We start from the raw sequence: 18,250 nt of genomic DNA on the forward strand, positions 1-18,250 counted from the left end.
TCAACACTGCCGTACAGAAGCTACCACACAATATATCATGGTCACTCTTCATTAGCATTGAGTGAAACCTACTCTTCTGCATTTTAACGACTGGTTAAAGCAGAAGGCGGAAGCGCACGATTTTGTGAAAAATACCACAATTAAAACGAAGACTGATGATACCACCAAACAAGTAACCAAGACAAAATTGCATCAAAGGCATTAGCCGCAAATTTGCTACAAAGAGTCACGAGATGTTACAACAAAGTATTTCAACATCTATCCCATGCTGCATTGTATGCTATGCAAAGGCAGTCATTGGCTGTGGGAGTGTCGTGTATTTAAGGAGAATATTCCTACGCAGCGAGACAGGGTTGTGGCTGAAGCGAAGCTCTGTTTTTCTTGTTTGCGTGATAAACAAGTGTTTAGGCAATGCCCAAATCCCCGTAAGTGTTGGAAAAATGGCTGCAACAGCCCCACAACACCTTGTTTCACCGAGCTGAAAGGGTTTGTCCAGCTAAACCCTTACCAAATAACAACATCAGTAGTTCGAAGTCGAATACAGGCACTAGTTGCCTAACTACCGGTCAGTAGCAACCAAGCAAAACGACCACTTTGTCTTCTGTCACTGATGTCAAGCGACTTCTTCAGGTGACGAAACTGAAATTTACTAATTCTTCTAGTACTAGTACTATGGCACTGCTTTTATGCGATACCGTTTGCAGTAGCTCTTGTGTGTCCGATAGTCTCGCAGCCAGACTCGGTTTACAAGGTACTGCATTAAAATTAACCAACAAGGGTTTTAACGCAGAGGAACTCATCATTACAAAAGTGGTTCAATTGACTGACCTTAACACGTCGTAAAGATCAAGACTTTGAAGAATTGACTGTGCGTCCCTATGTGAGGGAAATATTAAACATAGGTTCCGACATCATTCACGTTAAGTCCATGCGAGAGTCTTACCCACATCTGGCCGTCCTAGATCCAGTGAGAAAGAGCTATGGAGACATTGAGATGATGCTTGGACAGGATGTCTACCATGCCATGTGCCCATTAGAGTGCTTTTCAGCCGACGAAAAAAAGCTCACCGTTCGCTGTTGGCTTGCCTATAGGTTGGGTTTTCAGGCGCCGACTTCCGTGAAGTTCAAGCTTAGTCTCAAAGTGTTTCAAAGCCAATATTGAACAGGATTGTGAACTGGCTTGTCAAATCAAGTGCTGGTGTGATATGGAATTGTACGGCGAGTACAAGCGGGTTGAACCACGATGCTCTCGCGCATGAAGTACTTGAAACAACAACCTTTTATGATAGCCAAAGGTACGATATCGGTATGTTGTGAGCTGATGACAAAATCAAGCTCCCAAATAACTACATTTCGTCGCTGGTACAGCTTAAATCGCTTAAAGAGCGGCTCCCGAGAGACACAACATTGAATGAAAATTACGCTAAGACCATCAGTGAAGACCTGGAAAAAGGTTACGTAATTAAAATCCCTCATGCTCACATGGTTGAACAGCGGTCGGATACAGAATTGTACCTACCACATCATCCCGTAACCAACCCGAACAAACCGGGGAATGTGCGTAGGGTACTAAATGGTGCAGCGAAGTTTTGCGGCACTTCTTTAAAAAAATCTTCGCTCACTGGCCCCGACTTGCTCCAGAACTTAACCCATGTGCTACTCAGGTTTCGCCAACATCAGTTTGCAGTGTCCGCAGATATTGAGGATATGCTCCTCCAAGTTGGTGTCCCAGACCGTGACCAGCCATCGTTTTTTGTGGCGTAAGGACCGCATAACAAACGTTGTGGTGTATCAATACACTCGCCATTTCTTCGGGGCTAAAGGCTCGACCACTTGCGATAACTATGCATTGCAACGCAAGGCCTTGAACAACATATGTCAGTACCCCGAAGCAACCAAAGCCGTCCTGGAAAAATTCTACATGGACGATTACCTAGATTCAGTGGAGTCCCCTGAGAGAGCTCTCAATGGCTTGAAGGAATTGTTGCATCTTCTCCATCTAGGTGGGTTCAAGCCTTTTAAGTTTGTAAGGAATGTACCAAATCAGGATGATCAAATTGATGGGTCATCTCAGTACACCCAGCCAAAGGTAATCGGGTCATCTAAGGAGGAATCCTCATATATGTTTGGGTTGAAAAGGGATCACAAGAATGATACCCTGGTTGTGAGTCGGGGTACCTCCAGTACAGTAACGAAGTCTTTAACACAACGCTTGGTACTGATCCGAGTGTCTAAGGTATTTGATCCCATTGGTCTAGTGGCACCATTTACAGTTGGTGCTCCACTTGCTCCACTGTTTCTAAAGGACATCTGGCGCTTCCGTGGGCAGCATTGGGATGAAGATTTACCAAAAATTACTGTGGAGAGAATCCTCGAATGGAGTGCAGATCTACCCAAGCTTGCTGAAATCTTTATACCAAGGAGCTACTTTTCGGGAAAGTTTGAAAACATGGAACTACACGTGTTCTGGGATAGTTCTCATGGAATTTTCAGTGCCGTTGCATTTCTCCGAGCCCAAGTAACTACTTTGACTGGGCCCCAAACGGAGCTAGCATTTGTCCTGGAAAAAGCTCGTGTAGGGGCCCAAATATCCTAAGAACCAAGCAATTCCTGCTCGAACCAGGCATTGAATTAGTTAATAACATCAAACCCTGAATATTAACAAAATAAACTGCTGATACTAACTCATCATTGGCCGTATCCGCAACTAAATAAACTAAAGAAATGCCCCCGCAAATAGTCCCCTTCGATAGGTTCAGTTCTTGTCAAAAAGTGCTACGAATAACAGCATACATACGCCGGCTGTTACCCTTTCATGAATGCTACCGTAATGTCGATGGTAGTATATTGGATCCCAATGAGCTTGACGAAGCCGAACATCATCTTCAGTATCTCGGTCAAGAAGAACCTTTTTGTTCCGACAAAAAAAATCTCCTGGAAAACAAATCGGTTAAACGGAGTAGCCGTATTGCCCTTTATTTCCCTTTTCGGACCAAATGTTCTAATCCATTCGGCTGGCCGTATCAAAAGGTTGGTCGAGTTAGATTTTGATGTAAAACATTCTATCATTCTTGACGCACGCCATAGATTTGTAAAGTTGTTTCTGCGGTATACCCACGTAAAAAACCATCATCAAGGCATTGATTACTTACGGTCAAAGGTACAGGAACGCTATGCCATCTTTAAACTACGTTCATCACTGCGTACCATCGAGTCAAATTTCGTTCTGCGCGGCAAACCATTCAACCAATCATGGCGGAGCTCCCAAAGGAGACTCGCATATTAATCTTCTCCCTTTACCAACAACGGGTTGATTACTTTGGCCCATTCTACGTCACTGTTCATCGGTCTACAGAAAAGAGGTGGGGATTTCTCTACACTTGACTCACTGCCCGTGCTTTTAATGTTGTTATTTTCCCGTCCATTGACACCAGATCCTGTGTAATGGGAGTCGAGCGGTTTGCCCCATGCAGGGGTACGCCTGCCATGATCTGGTCAGATAATGGTACGAACTGTATCAGAGCGGCGAAAGAGCTCCGTGAATGCATTGATAAATTGAAAACGCTCAGTATCGCCGCTAAACAAGCGCATAAAGCAATTAAGTGGAGGTTCAATCCTTCCACTGCGCCACTCCAAGGTTACATCTGGGAGAGATTGATCCGTATCTTTAAGAGAGAACTTTATAGAATCCTAGGTATGCGTTGCCTCACAGATGAGACTTTTAAATGCCATTCTTTTCTGGTTGAATATGCACTCAAAGTAAGACATATAACGCTCTTAAGCGCTGACACGTCCGACCTAGGCGCAATAAAGCCCAATTATTGTCTACTTGGTATCCAAGCAAACGGAATTCCGTCGATCGCTGGCGTTGACGAATTCTATCATCGTAAGCGGAACGGCAGTCATAAGCCAATGCAATTTGGGCGCGTTGGATAAGGAGTACGTGCCTAATCTGATCCTTAAATCTAATTGGCAGATGCCTGCCGACCAGCAGCTGAAGATCGTTGATTTAGTTTGGATCCTTGAAGAGAGCAACCCTAGGGGTTATTATCCAACTGCTCGGATTGAAGAACTCGCACGCTCCGCCGCCTTACGCACGTCGGCCGGATCGCTCGGCAGCCCAATCGTTAAGTTTGTACCGATCATCCCAACATCTTCCTGGTTGGAGGGTTTTACCGAGTAAATGGAAAGAAATAAATTATGTCATTGTATAGGGGATTTTTTTTGCGTATTATGCCAAAACTTTCGCTTAGATTTTCCTTTCTAAATGCACTAAAAGTAATATTTCTCAGAAGTACCGAAGCCGATTTCCCACTTAGAATAACTTCCAAAATGGCTCAAAAGAGTTCGCTTAGCCTATCAAATTCGGTTTATTGAACTGATTAGTTTAAATTGGTGACCTAGACTTAGACCTGCTAACAAATGCAACTGGATTTGTCGAGTTATTCTGATGTGATTTTGCCTTTGAACTGTACGATGATGACTTTGCTCTCATCCTGATGTTTATACGTCTTACACATTGTTCAATACTAATAAAGAGTAATAAAAAGATTACGATAGTGTTTTGCAACCTATAACAAGCTTATATGCGCTGCAAATCATTAGTCGATTGTGAAATCAGTTATAAGTAACCCTGACGATGAACGCAATGTTTGAAAACGTTCGTTTTAAAATCAATTTAAATTTTAACTTACAATTCCTCTGCAGCAAAGACATTATTATTTTTTTCGGCTCTTTCTCCTTATAGCCCCCCACGAAAGTATAGCCCCCCATTATGGTATATTTACCATGATGGGGGGGGGGCTATAGGTTATCTGACCACTAAGCGGGGGGGGGGGGGCTATAATGGGAAAGACCAGGTACTTATACCATAATGGGAGCTATAACTTCATGGGGGAGCTATAATGGGAAAGGCCCGGACGAAATTTTCAACCGAACAAAAACTCTGTACAACCGGATCTATTCTGTTTTGCCCCCCACCCCACCTTAGTGTCCTTATTTTTCTTACGCCCCCCATGAGAACGCGCTATTTTCCTACATAGTGACGTGATATCATATAATTATTAACGGGGGGGGGGGGGAGAGGAGGGTGGGCAAAACAGAATAGATCCGTACAAACTAGTGCTGAAAGTATGCATAATATGAAAAATTTTTACGTATAAATACGTTGTCCAATATTTTTTGGCATTACTGCAATCGTTACATAGAGGAAAACAAGTTTACCTGGTTCATCATATGGAAATGAGGACACTACAACAGCAATCAGAAACTAACAAACTTGGAAACTGAATGGTTGCTAAACCCTGAGGATTGTTCCGGGGTGGGGGGGGGGGGGGAGGGGCACAAACGGAAAACTCCAAAGTTGCATTCCGCATTGTAAATATGTAAATGTGACTTGCGTTCTATTTGAACTTGTATTTTCTTTATAGTTAAAACTGATTGTAGGTATATAAAATGACTTTGAATGGAGCAGCGGATGCTGAGAATGGAAACCACGAGACATGGAAGCCAGATTATGCTATTCCTCCGCCCAAATTGAAAAATTTATTAAATGACGATCCGTATTTAAACAATTTTGAAAGAGACTTCAGATACCGTTACACACAATTCAAAAAGTCTTTAGATGCGATCGAGGCTGGTGAAGGAAGTATTCTAAAGTTCAGGTTTGTACTATGATTTGTCAATTCTCTTCTGCGGACCTATCCTTTTTCGTCCCCCCCCCCCCCTCAAAAAACCTCTACATATACCATAAACTCCTCCAGCTGTTAAAACAACAAAATTTGTCAAAAACCGCACGAATTTATCAAAAATAGTTAGAGCCAAGTTTTTTGGTAGACCTATTTGATGCTGAGTAATTGACCAAGTTTTTTCCAGCCGAGGTTATCAAAAATTTGGACCACAGTTTTTGCCCGATGGCTCCATGAGGTGGTTAGAGTATGCACCTGGAGCTGAAGGGTTGTTTCTGCGTGGGCAATTCAATGATTGGAATCGAGTGAATACCTCCTTTAAACAATTGGAACATGGAAAGTGGGTCCTTGATCTACCACCCCAAAATGACGGGACACCTCGTTTAAAGCATTTAGACAGAGTGCGGTTGAGTGTCGCGTCTAAGGTGAGTGGCAACATATGCTCAGCTGAAAATTGTTGAGACTATTTTCTTAATTATGTTCATTTGTCCCAATTGGTTTCAGGATGGACAATTGTTGGACCGTATTTCTCCATGGACTTCATACGCTCTTCAACCAGACGGCTCTTTCACCTACGACCACGTTATTTGGAATCCGACAGATGTTTATCAATTTAAACATAAGTCACCTCCCGTTCCTGAAAATCTGAAAATTTACGAGGCGCATGTTGGAATTGCGTCCCCGGAACCGAAAGTGTCATCTTACAAACATTTCACTGCAAAGGTGCTTCCCCATATCGCTGACATGGGCTACAACTGCATCCAGTTGATGGCTATCATGGAGCATGCGTATTATGGGTGCTTCGGATATCAGGTAACTTACATATTTCACATATTAGCAGTTTTTCAGTTAAGAAGTAATCGGCATCCGTCCTCTGACTACAAGAAGAAAATGTGAATTTCAATATCAGCATATATACAAGTATTTCAATGAATAAACGAGTAAATATCTGCGTAATATTAAGGAACATGTAACACTTATGCTGAAGTATTTGTCTAATGCAAAGAAAGAATGGATCGGCGCTATGGTTACGTTCAGTGTCTGGTCAAATACAGAAGTAAGAAAAGCTAGTTAGATTCTCGTTCAAAAGTTGAGCATAAAAAAACATCAGAAACCGTTCAGCCGTCCCTCATCAACAATGGCAGAGGACGATTTGACTACAATTGTATTCGGGACTAAGATCATTCTGGTCATTAATGGAATCTTTTCTAATCGAACAAATCAGTTGTCATTAATGGAATCTTTTTCTAATCGAACAAATACGTTGTCATTAATGGAATCTTTTCTATTGGAACAAAAATGTCTTCAGGAGTTCCGCACGTATCAGTTTTGGGTCCACTGCTTGTTCTTGTTATCGTCTGCCTTTATCTGCTTGTTATCTTGTTATCGTCTGCTTTTCTTGGTCATTTCCAACAGTGATTTGCCTGAATAAACAAGTGATATCATTTCTTTGGTTTTGCTTATATGAAACTTGTGAGAAGCAATGTAATACAGAAACCGCGACTTACCTCTTAAACGTCAAGGGAAGCATAACGGCGACTATTATTCATCATATGTTAGATCAAATGGAAAACCAACGCGACCTTGGTACGTATCGATAATTACCCTCTGCTCTCAGGCATTGTTTCCAAATATATCGTACATGAAAGAAATTGAACAGCTACAAAAAATTGCTACAAAATGGAGTTTAAATGAAAGAGCTATAGAGAGCGGCTTTTAACTTTAATTTCTACCTCTGTTTTTGGCCACACGGAAATTCAGATCTACTTGATGCATATAAACTTTATCATTTTCAGTACCAAATGAATGGAATAATTTGCCTTTCGAGTTGAAATCGATCACATCTGAAGTTGAGTTTGAGCTAATTAAAAAGTCAGAAATAATATAGACAACCACATATAGCTGAAAATTAATAGGCAAGTTTGTATAGATGAAAATTAACTGCTGTCCAAAAATGAGCGAGGTTTCGATAAGAGAAATGTAAAATTTACGCTGTAGATATGAGCAGCTCATCATCGATTAATACGTTGAGTGTATGTCGGGTGTATTCAGGGACAGGTAGTTATTATTTGCTCTCAAAGTTTTAGGCAATTATATTGTTCCTACTGGTCTTTGTTTAATGCAATTTTACTACTAATTTTTGACCAACGCTAATGTTGTTTGGTTGATTTGATTACTAAGCTATATTAATTATAGTCAATAGCTGATTGGAGCTTTTTTGCCTTCTCTTGGTTTTTAAATTTCAAACAATTTCATTTTTATTGGGGGCGCTGTATGTTCTATTACGAATCGAAGAGGAGTAATTGCGGAGGTTCTTTTTGGATAAATATTTTTTGGTGAGTTTATGAAACAGGAAAGGCCGCACGTGATAACAAAGTGTATCGGTCAAACTGTTATATAAATTTAAGAGTAGGGAGGCTTTCTGTTCATGCGACAGTTTTAAGAGAGTGCTATCAAAGTAGACGTGGAAAAGTTATTGGTACGCGATCATAACGTGTTCAAATGCGGCAAATTGAAAGCAGGTTTTTTGTTGGCAAATTTTTTTGATGCATTTTTTTCGAATAACTCCAGAGGGTTGTCTAATATGATAGGTTCTTAGGGTAATTTATGGCCTTTGTCTACTAACTTGTTAGCGTTTTACGATATTTTAAGGCTTTTAACTGCTATGCTTAAGGGTTCTCTCATCGACTATTTTTTTCGGTTTTGGCAATTTGAGCATAACAAAATTACAAAAAACTCAGAAAAACGAATTGATTTTTGACAGTTTTCGGAGGGTTAGTTCTAGTGGTAGTTCTAGTCGTTTATTTTTTTATCCTGTTCAGTCCGCGGCAACTTCTAACATCGTAATTTTTAGGTTTCTAATTTTAATTTCTTCCAATTTAGTTTCCAATTTCTTTAATAATTTGATATGTGTTTGACTTTAATCTGGCGCACGAAAGATGACATTTTTTTCTTTCATAGCGGCTTCTATTGGATTCTTTAACATGGAGTGTTCAGTGAAAGTTTCTTCCAAACAAATTGCCACTAGAGTGAGTTAATGCTATCATTAAGTCGGTCATTTTATTTGAGCAACGCTTTTTACTAGTCTTCTGGGAAATTTCCGGCTGTTTTTGTACGCTTTTTTTGAGAAGATGTTCGAGGAGTCAAACTGGAATGCTAGTTTGCAGTGGAGTAAAAAAGGGAAGAAAACAAGTAGGTTTAAGGTGTGAAATGTTTTGAAACTGCATTCAATGTGTTATGAGAGAACAGTTTTTGTACAGTTGTTCGATCTGCAAGAGTTTTTCTGATTTAGCTTCTGTTTTCATATCTGGATTTTTTCTCGAATGCTTTTGAGAGTTGATTCAAGCACTCTTTTGCAAAGTCGAGTTCTTATTTTAGAAACTGTGCTTCCATAAAGTTTTCCGGATTTCTCCCTTGCCTAATTGCAAATCTTTTTCGCCAGTCTTCTGGTTTCATTAATTACTGGTCTCATCGGCTCTGCCATCTTATTTAGTTGATTCAATGGCTCTGGATTATATCTAACTTGTTTTAATTTGAAAATACTTGCATTAAAAATCAATCAATGATTTTCAGTAGCCGATCTCATCCTCTCAGCCGGCTTTGGTTTTGCTTGTTTTATTTTGGTTCGCAGCTTGTTCATCGTTCTGCGTGATTGTCGGGTATCTAGGATAGATTTATTCTGTTCAAACTACTTTAAAAGTGCTTGCGCTAGAAAGCAATATATATTGAACAACGTTGAAATCGAAAAAGTAATTTAAAATAGAAACGAGATAAACCTAAAAAGCCCACTCTTTATGTTTGGTATTTGAATTTTGTTCTGATTTGTCTTAGTTACCAGATCTAATGCTTATTGCTAATTATAGTAATCCCTGTATTCTCCCATCGAGATACAATAGTTTGCCTAGCCAATATTAATGGATATGTTTTTCCCCTCTTTTTGATGATTGTTTTAAGTGCTATATCTGCTGTAATCTCAATGCAATATATAGTCTTGACTTTTCTGCATTATTAAGATGAGAAAATTAATATCCTCTAAAGTTTCGTATCTTCTGTTATCTAGAGTTATCTTTTGTTATTTGATTTACACATACCGCAGGAATTTGTGATAAATCAAACCGGTATTTATATTAACATGTTTTTTACATTTAAAAGTCTTTACATTTAAAAGTTTTTACATTTACATTACAAAAGTGTATTTGCATTTATACTTTTCTATGTTCATTTTATTTGTCTGGCATGTGCCAGCACGCGCCATGAGTTCTATTTATCTCGAATTAATCTTGATCTATTTGTACAATGATTACTCAAATGTAAATACGGCCCCGGGTCTTGAAAAAGTATCAATCTGAAGAACAGAACCAAAATTGTCAAGCTAAAAAGCAGCAGTCAGAAAATTCAGTCTGAGATTGAACCTTTTCCTTAACAAGAAAAATTTATTTAGCTGTTGATCGGGCCCCGAAGCTAAAATTGAAACCGCTCAGCGCTGATTAAAAGATCTGTGAAAAGAGTAATCTGTGTGACAGAAAGACTATGCTCCTGAGTAGTTAATTAATTCAGCGAGACAAATCATTTCAACAAATTCATCACAGTAATATAGATAGCCACAAGGTGACATTGCCTGGTGACAGGAGTGTAAACAGCCTTTTCAATTAGTTCCTCCTTAAGAATTGTTTACCTTTTAAATTTTTCTTGATGCCAGTGTTATTCTAAACATTGATTTTATACACATTTATATTCCTCAGATGACGTTAGAAAGTTGCATAAATTTGATTTAACACTCTTTTCTTACGGAAGTCGCAACATCAAAAATGCATCCGCAGAAACCAACTTAATTTTTCTTGAATAATTCTTGATAAATTATTCACCATTTTTGTTGTTGGATTTACCGAAGACTACAAAGATACTCATTGCAATAGTACCATTCGATGATCAGTGTGATTTTAAATTAGTAATTAAGCACATTAAAAGGGAAACGTATCTCGATTTGGAAAGACTGAGTTTTCAATTGATATTCGAAAGTGGAGATTCTAACTGAAATAATAGTTCATTCTACATCCAAAATCAATGTTTTTCTGAAAAAACTGCTTACATTTTACTGCAGCATTTTTAAATTTTCTTCATTGTTTATTATCTGATTACAGAACTTTTCATTTACTTCTTCATGAAAGACAACGCCATTAGTTTTCCCATCAAATTATCCATAGTGAATGCATCAGAGATCGGAGCCTAAAAGAAGGTGACCCCAAATGACAGTGACAGTACACAGACAAACTCACAGAACGAGAGAGTGAAACCGCTCAAGTGGTAAAGAATTCAGCCAGGAAATTGTGAGTTAGAATAGACAAACTTTTGGTGCTTAATTAAAATGCCTTCTCACGACTTATATAAAACGCAAATAATCCCTTTTGTTAAGAACTGCCGCTATTCGGATAAAACGAAAATAATCCCTGTTGTTAAGAGCTGCCGCTATTCGGATCATTTTATTGAATTTGTAGACTGTATTTACATTCAATTCATTAGCTCCAAACAAACCACCTACCTCATTACCTCAACAGTCATAAGTGCCTTTTCTTCTGATAAAACAAAACAAATCGTGATCCTAACCAAAAACGCCATTGACAAACTTGGCTTAGAAGTAAATGACCCCAAAAACTTGCGACAAAAAGTTCGTGAATTTCCTAAACTTGGACTTCTCATGACCCATGGCTATGACATTGATTTAGATGACTTTGAAACTCCCCTCATCGTAATTTCAAAATAATTGCCCTAAAAATAACCAAGCGCTCCCAACTCGTTGAGATCATTACCTTTAATTTCATTCAGTGCAGTTTTAAAATTATAAACTAAGATGGCCACTAACGCCATAATAACAGTAGAACCCTATAGCGGAGCCGAAAATCAAAGTTGCGGCAATTCGAGAACCTTTTGCAAGGTTTCATCGGTGTCGAGAAGAATCCCCCTTAATCAGCAATTGAACTTAATACAACTTCACTTGCGAAACGCAGCGTTGCGATATTTTCAAAAGTTGCCCGAATCAACCAGAAAGGATCTCGAACGAAGTCTCATAGCACTCGGAGACCACTTTTCCTACCGAGATTTTCAAGAAGGCCATGTTCTTAAATTAGAACATCTACGATTTGATCCAAAAACCGACAGTTCCAAAAACTTCCTGGTGAAACCAAAGCAAAACGGACCTTTCCAACGCTAAATCTGCCAGCTGTTGCAGCAATAGCGCCCCGGAGATGAAGGAGCAGGTGATAGAGGAGTGAAGGAGCAGATGATAGAGGAGAGCACGCACGATTCGACAGAAAAACAGCCGCTCCTGATAGATTACAATTCGAGCACCCTTTCCGAGGTTTCATCGGCGTCGCAAAAATCCCCGTTAATCAGCAACTGAACTTTATACGACTTAACTTACGAGACGCAGCGTTGCGATATTTTCAAACGTTGCCTGATGCAACCAGAAACGATCTCGAACTCAAGTCTCACAGCATTTTGACAATCCAGATCTTCAAGAGGTCCATCTTCATAGATTAGAACAGCTACGATTTGACCCAAAACCGAATGTCCCGAAAACTTCCCGGTGAATTTACAAGAAAAAGCACAACACCTACCCAAAGCCCTGTCTGCCAGCAGTTGCAGCATTAGCGAGTCCCGATGGGGGAACCAGTTGATAGAGAGCACGCAGGTTTTGACGGAGAAACAGCCACACGAACTGCTCGATTACAAGCTGCGAAAGACAACAAAATGAGCAGGTAAAGCGAACTATTATTACAGCCTTGCTTGGCTTGCTTAGATCAAAACAAACAGAACGACCCCAGTCACGCCAGCGACCAATCCCTGCTCCACTGCTACACAACAGATGACAATCAGTGACTTGTGCAGAAAGGACGACTACCCTGAAGATGGATTCAATGAAATCAGCAATGGAGTTTGAGAACTTAATGAATTTTCTAAAATTAGACATCTGATGACCCGGATGCGCCGTAACAATGATATTGGAAGCTCCGTAACAGAATATAATCAGCTACTTCCTAGTCTAAGGAAAATTCTCGAAGACATCCGAGGATCTGGACTGAAATTGTCTCAAGAAAAGTGCCAAATAGCTTCAGTTAGTCAAATTTCGGAGTAGTTCAACTACAAATGAAATCACATCGGCACACGCTGAGAAAATTGATGAGTCATGGCTATGATGTTTTTAGATGACTTTGAAACTCCCCTTTTAATTTCGGAATATTTGACCTCAAAATATTAACCAATTACTCCCAACGCGTTCAGATCATTACCTTTATTTTCATTTAATGCAGTTCTAAAATTAGAAGAATCTAAGAAAGCCGCTAACGCCCAAATAACATTTTATCCCTATAGTGGAGCCGAAAATTAAACTTTGCCATTTTTACCAACTTTTCCGAGGTTTCATCGGTGTCGCAGCAATCCCCGTTAATCAGCAATCGAATTTTCTACAACTTCACTTACGAGAAGCAGCGTTGCGATATTTTCAAACGTCGACCGAAGCAACCAGAAACGATCTCGAACTATGTCTCACAGCACTTTGCCAATCCAGATTTTCAAGAGGTCCATCTTCATAAATTAGAACAGCTACGATTTGACCCAAAAACCGAATGTCCCGAAAACTTCCTGGTAAATTTACAAACAAAAGCACAACACGCCTACCCAACGCCATGTCTGCCAGCAGTTGCAGCTTCAGCGAGTCCCGGAGATGGGGGAGCAGGTAATAGAGCACGCACGTTTTGACGGAGAAAATTTCGCACGAACTGCTCGATTACAAGCTGTGGAGGACAACAAAATGAGCAGGTGAAGCGAATTAGTATTACAGCCTTGCCTGGCTGGCTTAGATCAGAACAAATGAAACGACCCCCCAGCCACGCCAGTGACCAATCTCTGCTCCACTGCTAGACAACAGATGACGATCAGTGACATGTGCGGAAAGGACGACTACCTTGATGATGGATTCAATGAAATCAACAGTAGTTTCTGAGAACTTGATGAAGGCGCTCTCTAAATTGAACCAGACGCAGGTTTCATTAGACAAAAAGCTGCGAGCAATTGATGACCGTATCACGGTGGCACAGATTAAAACAACAACACAGGCGTAACTTTTTTACCCCCCAAACACTTAATAGACAGGAAAAGTTCCCTGCGGCCCCCTACGTGCCTTGAAAAAACGATATGAGTCAAAATTCTCCAAATGCTTACAGGGGAAAGAACTTCAGAGGCCGAATACTCTTTAATAGAAACCAGAGACCCGGATTTCCACGCAATAATGCTCCAGTTTTGTATCCAAAAAACTTCACACCTCAGTCAAGTCCGAATGGCCAGCACCTCAATGCCTTTAAAAAGTTCAAGCGGAAAATTTTATATTTGTGGTTACCCAAACGACCGATCAAGTCAATGTTCTCAAAGAAGTAGACTTAATAATAGAGAATCCTCATTTCCGTTTTACCGCCAATCAAAAACAACTAAAACCACAATTAATGCCCAAAAGTTGAAAAAAGTTTCCAAAATCTATAGAGCCGTGTGCTTAATCATCTGATCTTTACAATAAAAACCTAGATATGAGATCATCCCTTCTCCCCTATGTCAATATTAGTTCGGTTACGGAGTAAGCCGTCGAGTGCTCTTTGAAACCGGCGCTTGTGCCAACGTCATAAGCAACAGACTACTTCAAGAAATGAAAGAAAACGACAAGAAGGCAGTCAAATTAAAGCAACCAGATTGCACTTCGGTCAAAATGGCTGGTGGGAAAACTATTGAGAATAGAGCAGCAGGCTGAAATCAATTTTAAACTTGCCACCAGGGTTTGTTGAAAACCTTCTTGTCCTCACTTCAACCAACTCAGTTATTCTGATTCTCAAAATTCCCATTTACACAAATAAAAAAGCACACAATTCAGCAAAACGAACAAAACTTCTTGGAATGCTTTTCACCGGAAAAAGTTGATCAATTTGAAAACAAAAGTAGAGGAATCACTCCGAATGAAATTCTGGTAAAAAACAGAAATTGCTTTAACTTCGAAGTACAGTAGGAAAGAATAATACTATAATACATTGTATGTCTCTGCCATAAACGTCACTGAACATCTAATCACAACCAATGGTTGAAAAGAGGTAGGTAGAGTCTCAATTCTTTCAGCCGAACAAGCCGTCCAATTGATACAAATTGACCCACAACTGATAGACTTAGCAAAATTGAGAAACAGAGACGACTTTTTGCAGAATTGAATCAGCTTACCCAAGTCTTTACCCAACAAAAACAAGGCCAACCAAAGAGACCTCCACCAGATTACAGTAAACTTTGGTTTCCGACACCAAAAACTTGCGAGGACCCATGCAATTTGCCAATGTTGCAGCAGGAAATTTTTGAACAAATTTTAAATTTCCAAAAGGTGGAGGAAGTTGATCCACGAAGTAATGAGGAAGATCGTAAATTTTTTCTAAGCAATTTCAACTGGGAAAACTCCCCCATAGACGGAGAGCAAATCAGCGAATGTGAGGTCTTATTTGTTGAGTACTGTGACATTTTTGCCAAACACCGAGTGACGTTGGATACAACACGGAATTTAAAATTAAGCTAACCCCAGAGCATATTTTACCTGTATATGTACAACGACCACCAACGCCAATCCATCTATGTGACGAGCTGCATATTTAATTAGCACTGATGCACCACTATAGACATAACAACTTCGTTGCAGTGTAAAAACAGTAGTCCAATATTTGCTCAAAGAAGAGTCAGGCAAATTGAGAATTTTAATTGGTTTGAGAAGAGTTAATCAGTTACTTAAAAATGATTATCACAGCACGAACTTTCCGATTTCAAACACGGCAGAGGCAACAAGTCATTTTGCAGGGAAAATTTTGTTCTCAAATCTTGAAGTTTCATAAGCATATCAATTCGTACGGATAACAGACGACACTTCAATTCAAATTTAGCCTTCAAATGTCCATCAGGAACATAGGCGTACAAATGTTTAGCTCAGTGACTTTGTAAATCAATCACCGGATTTATTTCATTCATTCGCCATTTTCTAGAGCCTTGCTTCGCAGCTGGTGTATGCACTCAATTCATGGAAGATATTGGATGGTTGGATATGATGTTTTTTTTTCTGATTATAGCACTTTTTATCTACCTCTTCATGACAGACAGCGCCATTTTTTTATCCATCAAATTATCCGTAGTGATTGCATCAGAGATCGGAGCCTAAAAGAAGGTGAACTTCCCACAAAGTGACAGCACACAGTGACTTATACTCACAGCTGGAGAGAGTGAAACTGCTCAACTGGTAACGAAACCAACCGGAAAATTGAGTTAGAATAGACAAACTTTTGGTGCTAAATTTAAAATGTCTTCTCACGACTTAAATAACACGCAGATAATCCCTGTTGTTAAGAACTGCCGCTATTCGGATCATTTTATTCAATATGTAGACTGTAATTACATGCAATTCATTAGCTCCAATCAAACCACCTCAGTACCTCAACAGTCATAAGTGCCTTTCTTTCTGATAAAACAAAACAAATCGTGATCCTAACCAAAAATGCGATTGACAAACTTGGCTTAGTAGTCTTTGACCCTAAAAACTAGCGACAAAAGTTCCGTGAATTTTCTAAAATTAGACATCTGATGACCCGGATGCGCCGTAACAATGATATTGGAAGCTCCGTAACAGAATATAATCAGCTACTTCCTAGTCTAAGGAAAATTCTCGAAGACATCCGAGGATCTGGACTGAAATTGTCTCAAGAAAAGTGCCAAATAGCTTCAGTTAGTCAAATTTCGGAGTAGTTCAACTACAAATGAAATCACATCGGCACACGCTGAGAAAATTGATGAGTCATGGCTATGATGTTTTTAGATGACTTTGAAACTCCCCTTTTAATTTCGGAATATTTGACCTCAAAATATTAACCAATTACTCCCAACGCGTTCAGATCATTACCTTTATTTTCATTTAATGCAGTTCTAAAATTAGAAGAATCTAAGAAAGCCGCTAACGCCCAAATAACATTTTATCCCTATAGTGGAGCCGAAAATTAAACTTTGCCATTTTTACCAACTTTTCCGAGGTTTCATCGGTGTCGCAGCAATCCCCGTTAATCAGCAATCGAATTTTCTACAACTTCACTTACGAGAAGCAGCGTTGCGATATTTTCAAACGTCGACCGAAGCAACCAGAAACGATCTCGAACTATGTCTCACAGCACTTTGCCAATCCAGATTTTCAAGAGGTCCATCTTCATAAATTAGAACAGCTACGATTTGACCCAAAAACCGAATGTCCCGAAAACTTCCTGGTAAATTTACAAACAAAAGCACAACACGCCTACCCAACGCCATGTCTGCCAGCAGTTGCAGCTTCAGCGAGTCCCGGAGATGGGGGAGCAGGTAATAGAGCACGCACGTTTTGACGGAGAAAATTTCGCACGAACTGCTCGATTACAAGCTGTGGAGGACAACAAAATGAGCAGGTGAAGCGAATTAGTATTACAGCCTTGCCTGGCTGGCTTAGATCAGAACAAATGAAACGACCCCCCAGCCACGCCAGTGACCAATCTCTGCTCCACTGCTAGACAACAGATGACGATCAGTGACATGTGCGGAAAGGACGACTACCTTGATGATGGATTCAATGAAATCAACAGTAGTTTCTGAGAACTTGATGAAGGCGCTCTCTAAATTGAACCAGACGCAAGTTTCATTGGACAAAAAGCTTAAAGATATTGATGACCGTATCATGGAAACAACAACACAGAGGCGTAACTTTTTCACCCCAGCAAACACTTAATAGACAGGAAAAATTCCCTGCGGCCCCCTACGTGCCTTGAAAAAACGATGAGTCAAAATTATCCAAATTCTTGCAGGAAAAATAACTTCAGAGGCCGAATCTTCTTTAATAGAAACCAGAGACCCCGATTTCCGACCAATAATGCTCGAGTTTTTTATCCAATAAACTTCACACCTCATTCACAGGTCCGAATGCCGAAAAACTTCACACCTCAGGCACAAGTCCGAGAAGTAGAACTAATAATACAGGAACCTCATTTCCATTTAACCGGCAATCAAAAAATTGATAAAGCCGCCCTTAATGCTCAAAAGTCGCAAACAGTTCCGAAAATCCAGAGAGCAGTCTACTAAACCATTTGGTCTTAGAATATAAACCAAAATATGAGATTATCCCTTCTCCCCTATGTCAAAGTTTAATCTGATAACGGATTAAGCCGTCGAGAGCTTATTGACACCCGCGCTTGTGCCAACGTTATAAGCAACAGACTACTTCAAGAAATCACTGAAACTGCCGTGTACTCAGTCAAATTGAGGCAACCAGATTGCACTTCAGTTAAATTGACTGGCCGACAACTAGTGAGAATAGAGCAGCAGGATGAAATCAAATTTACACTTGCCCACAGAGTTTGTTGAAAATGTTCTTGTCCTCTCTTCAACCAACTCAGTTATTCTTATTCTTGGTAACCCTTTCTTCTTCAAGCATAATGTTTTTATTAGTCCAAAACAAGGCCGTATCCACTTCACCGACCTGACAGTCC

General features: G+C 39.9%; 2 protein-coding genes across 2 annotated transcripts in view; one reads left to right on the top strand and one right to left on the bottom strand.

The window, feature by feature from the left end:
* The window catches only part of LOC142344554 (uncharacterized), a 151,632-nt gene that overhangs the window by 89,987 nt on the left and 43,395 nt on the right, over positions 1–18,250 (bottom strand). The window lies entirely within an intron of this gene.
* The window catches only part of LOC142344553 (1,4-alpha-glucan-branching enzyme-like), a 31,723-nt gene continuing 18,914 nt past the window's right edge, over positions 5,442–18,250 (top strand). Inside the window, exons 1-3 of the mRNA XM_075396316.1 lie at positions 5,442–5,663; positions 5,875–6,112; positions 6,192–6,500. Of these exons, the coding sequence (XP_075252431.1) occupies positions 5,455–5,663; positions 5,875–6,112; positions 6,192–6,500 (756 nt within the window). The 5' untranslated portion in view covers positions 5,442–5,454. The remainder of the gene's footprint in view (positions 5,664–5,874; positions 6,113–6,191; positions 6,501–18,250) is intronic.

This window comes from Convolutriloba macropyga, chromosome 8, assembly GCF_964194025.1.
Source record: "Convolutriloba macropyga chromosome 8, txConMacr16.3, whole genome shotgun sequence".
Taxonomy (NCBI): domain Eukaryota; kingdom Metazoa; phylum Xenacoelomorpha; order Acoela; family Convolutidae; genus Convolutriloba; species Convolutriloba macropyga.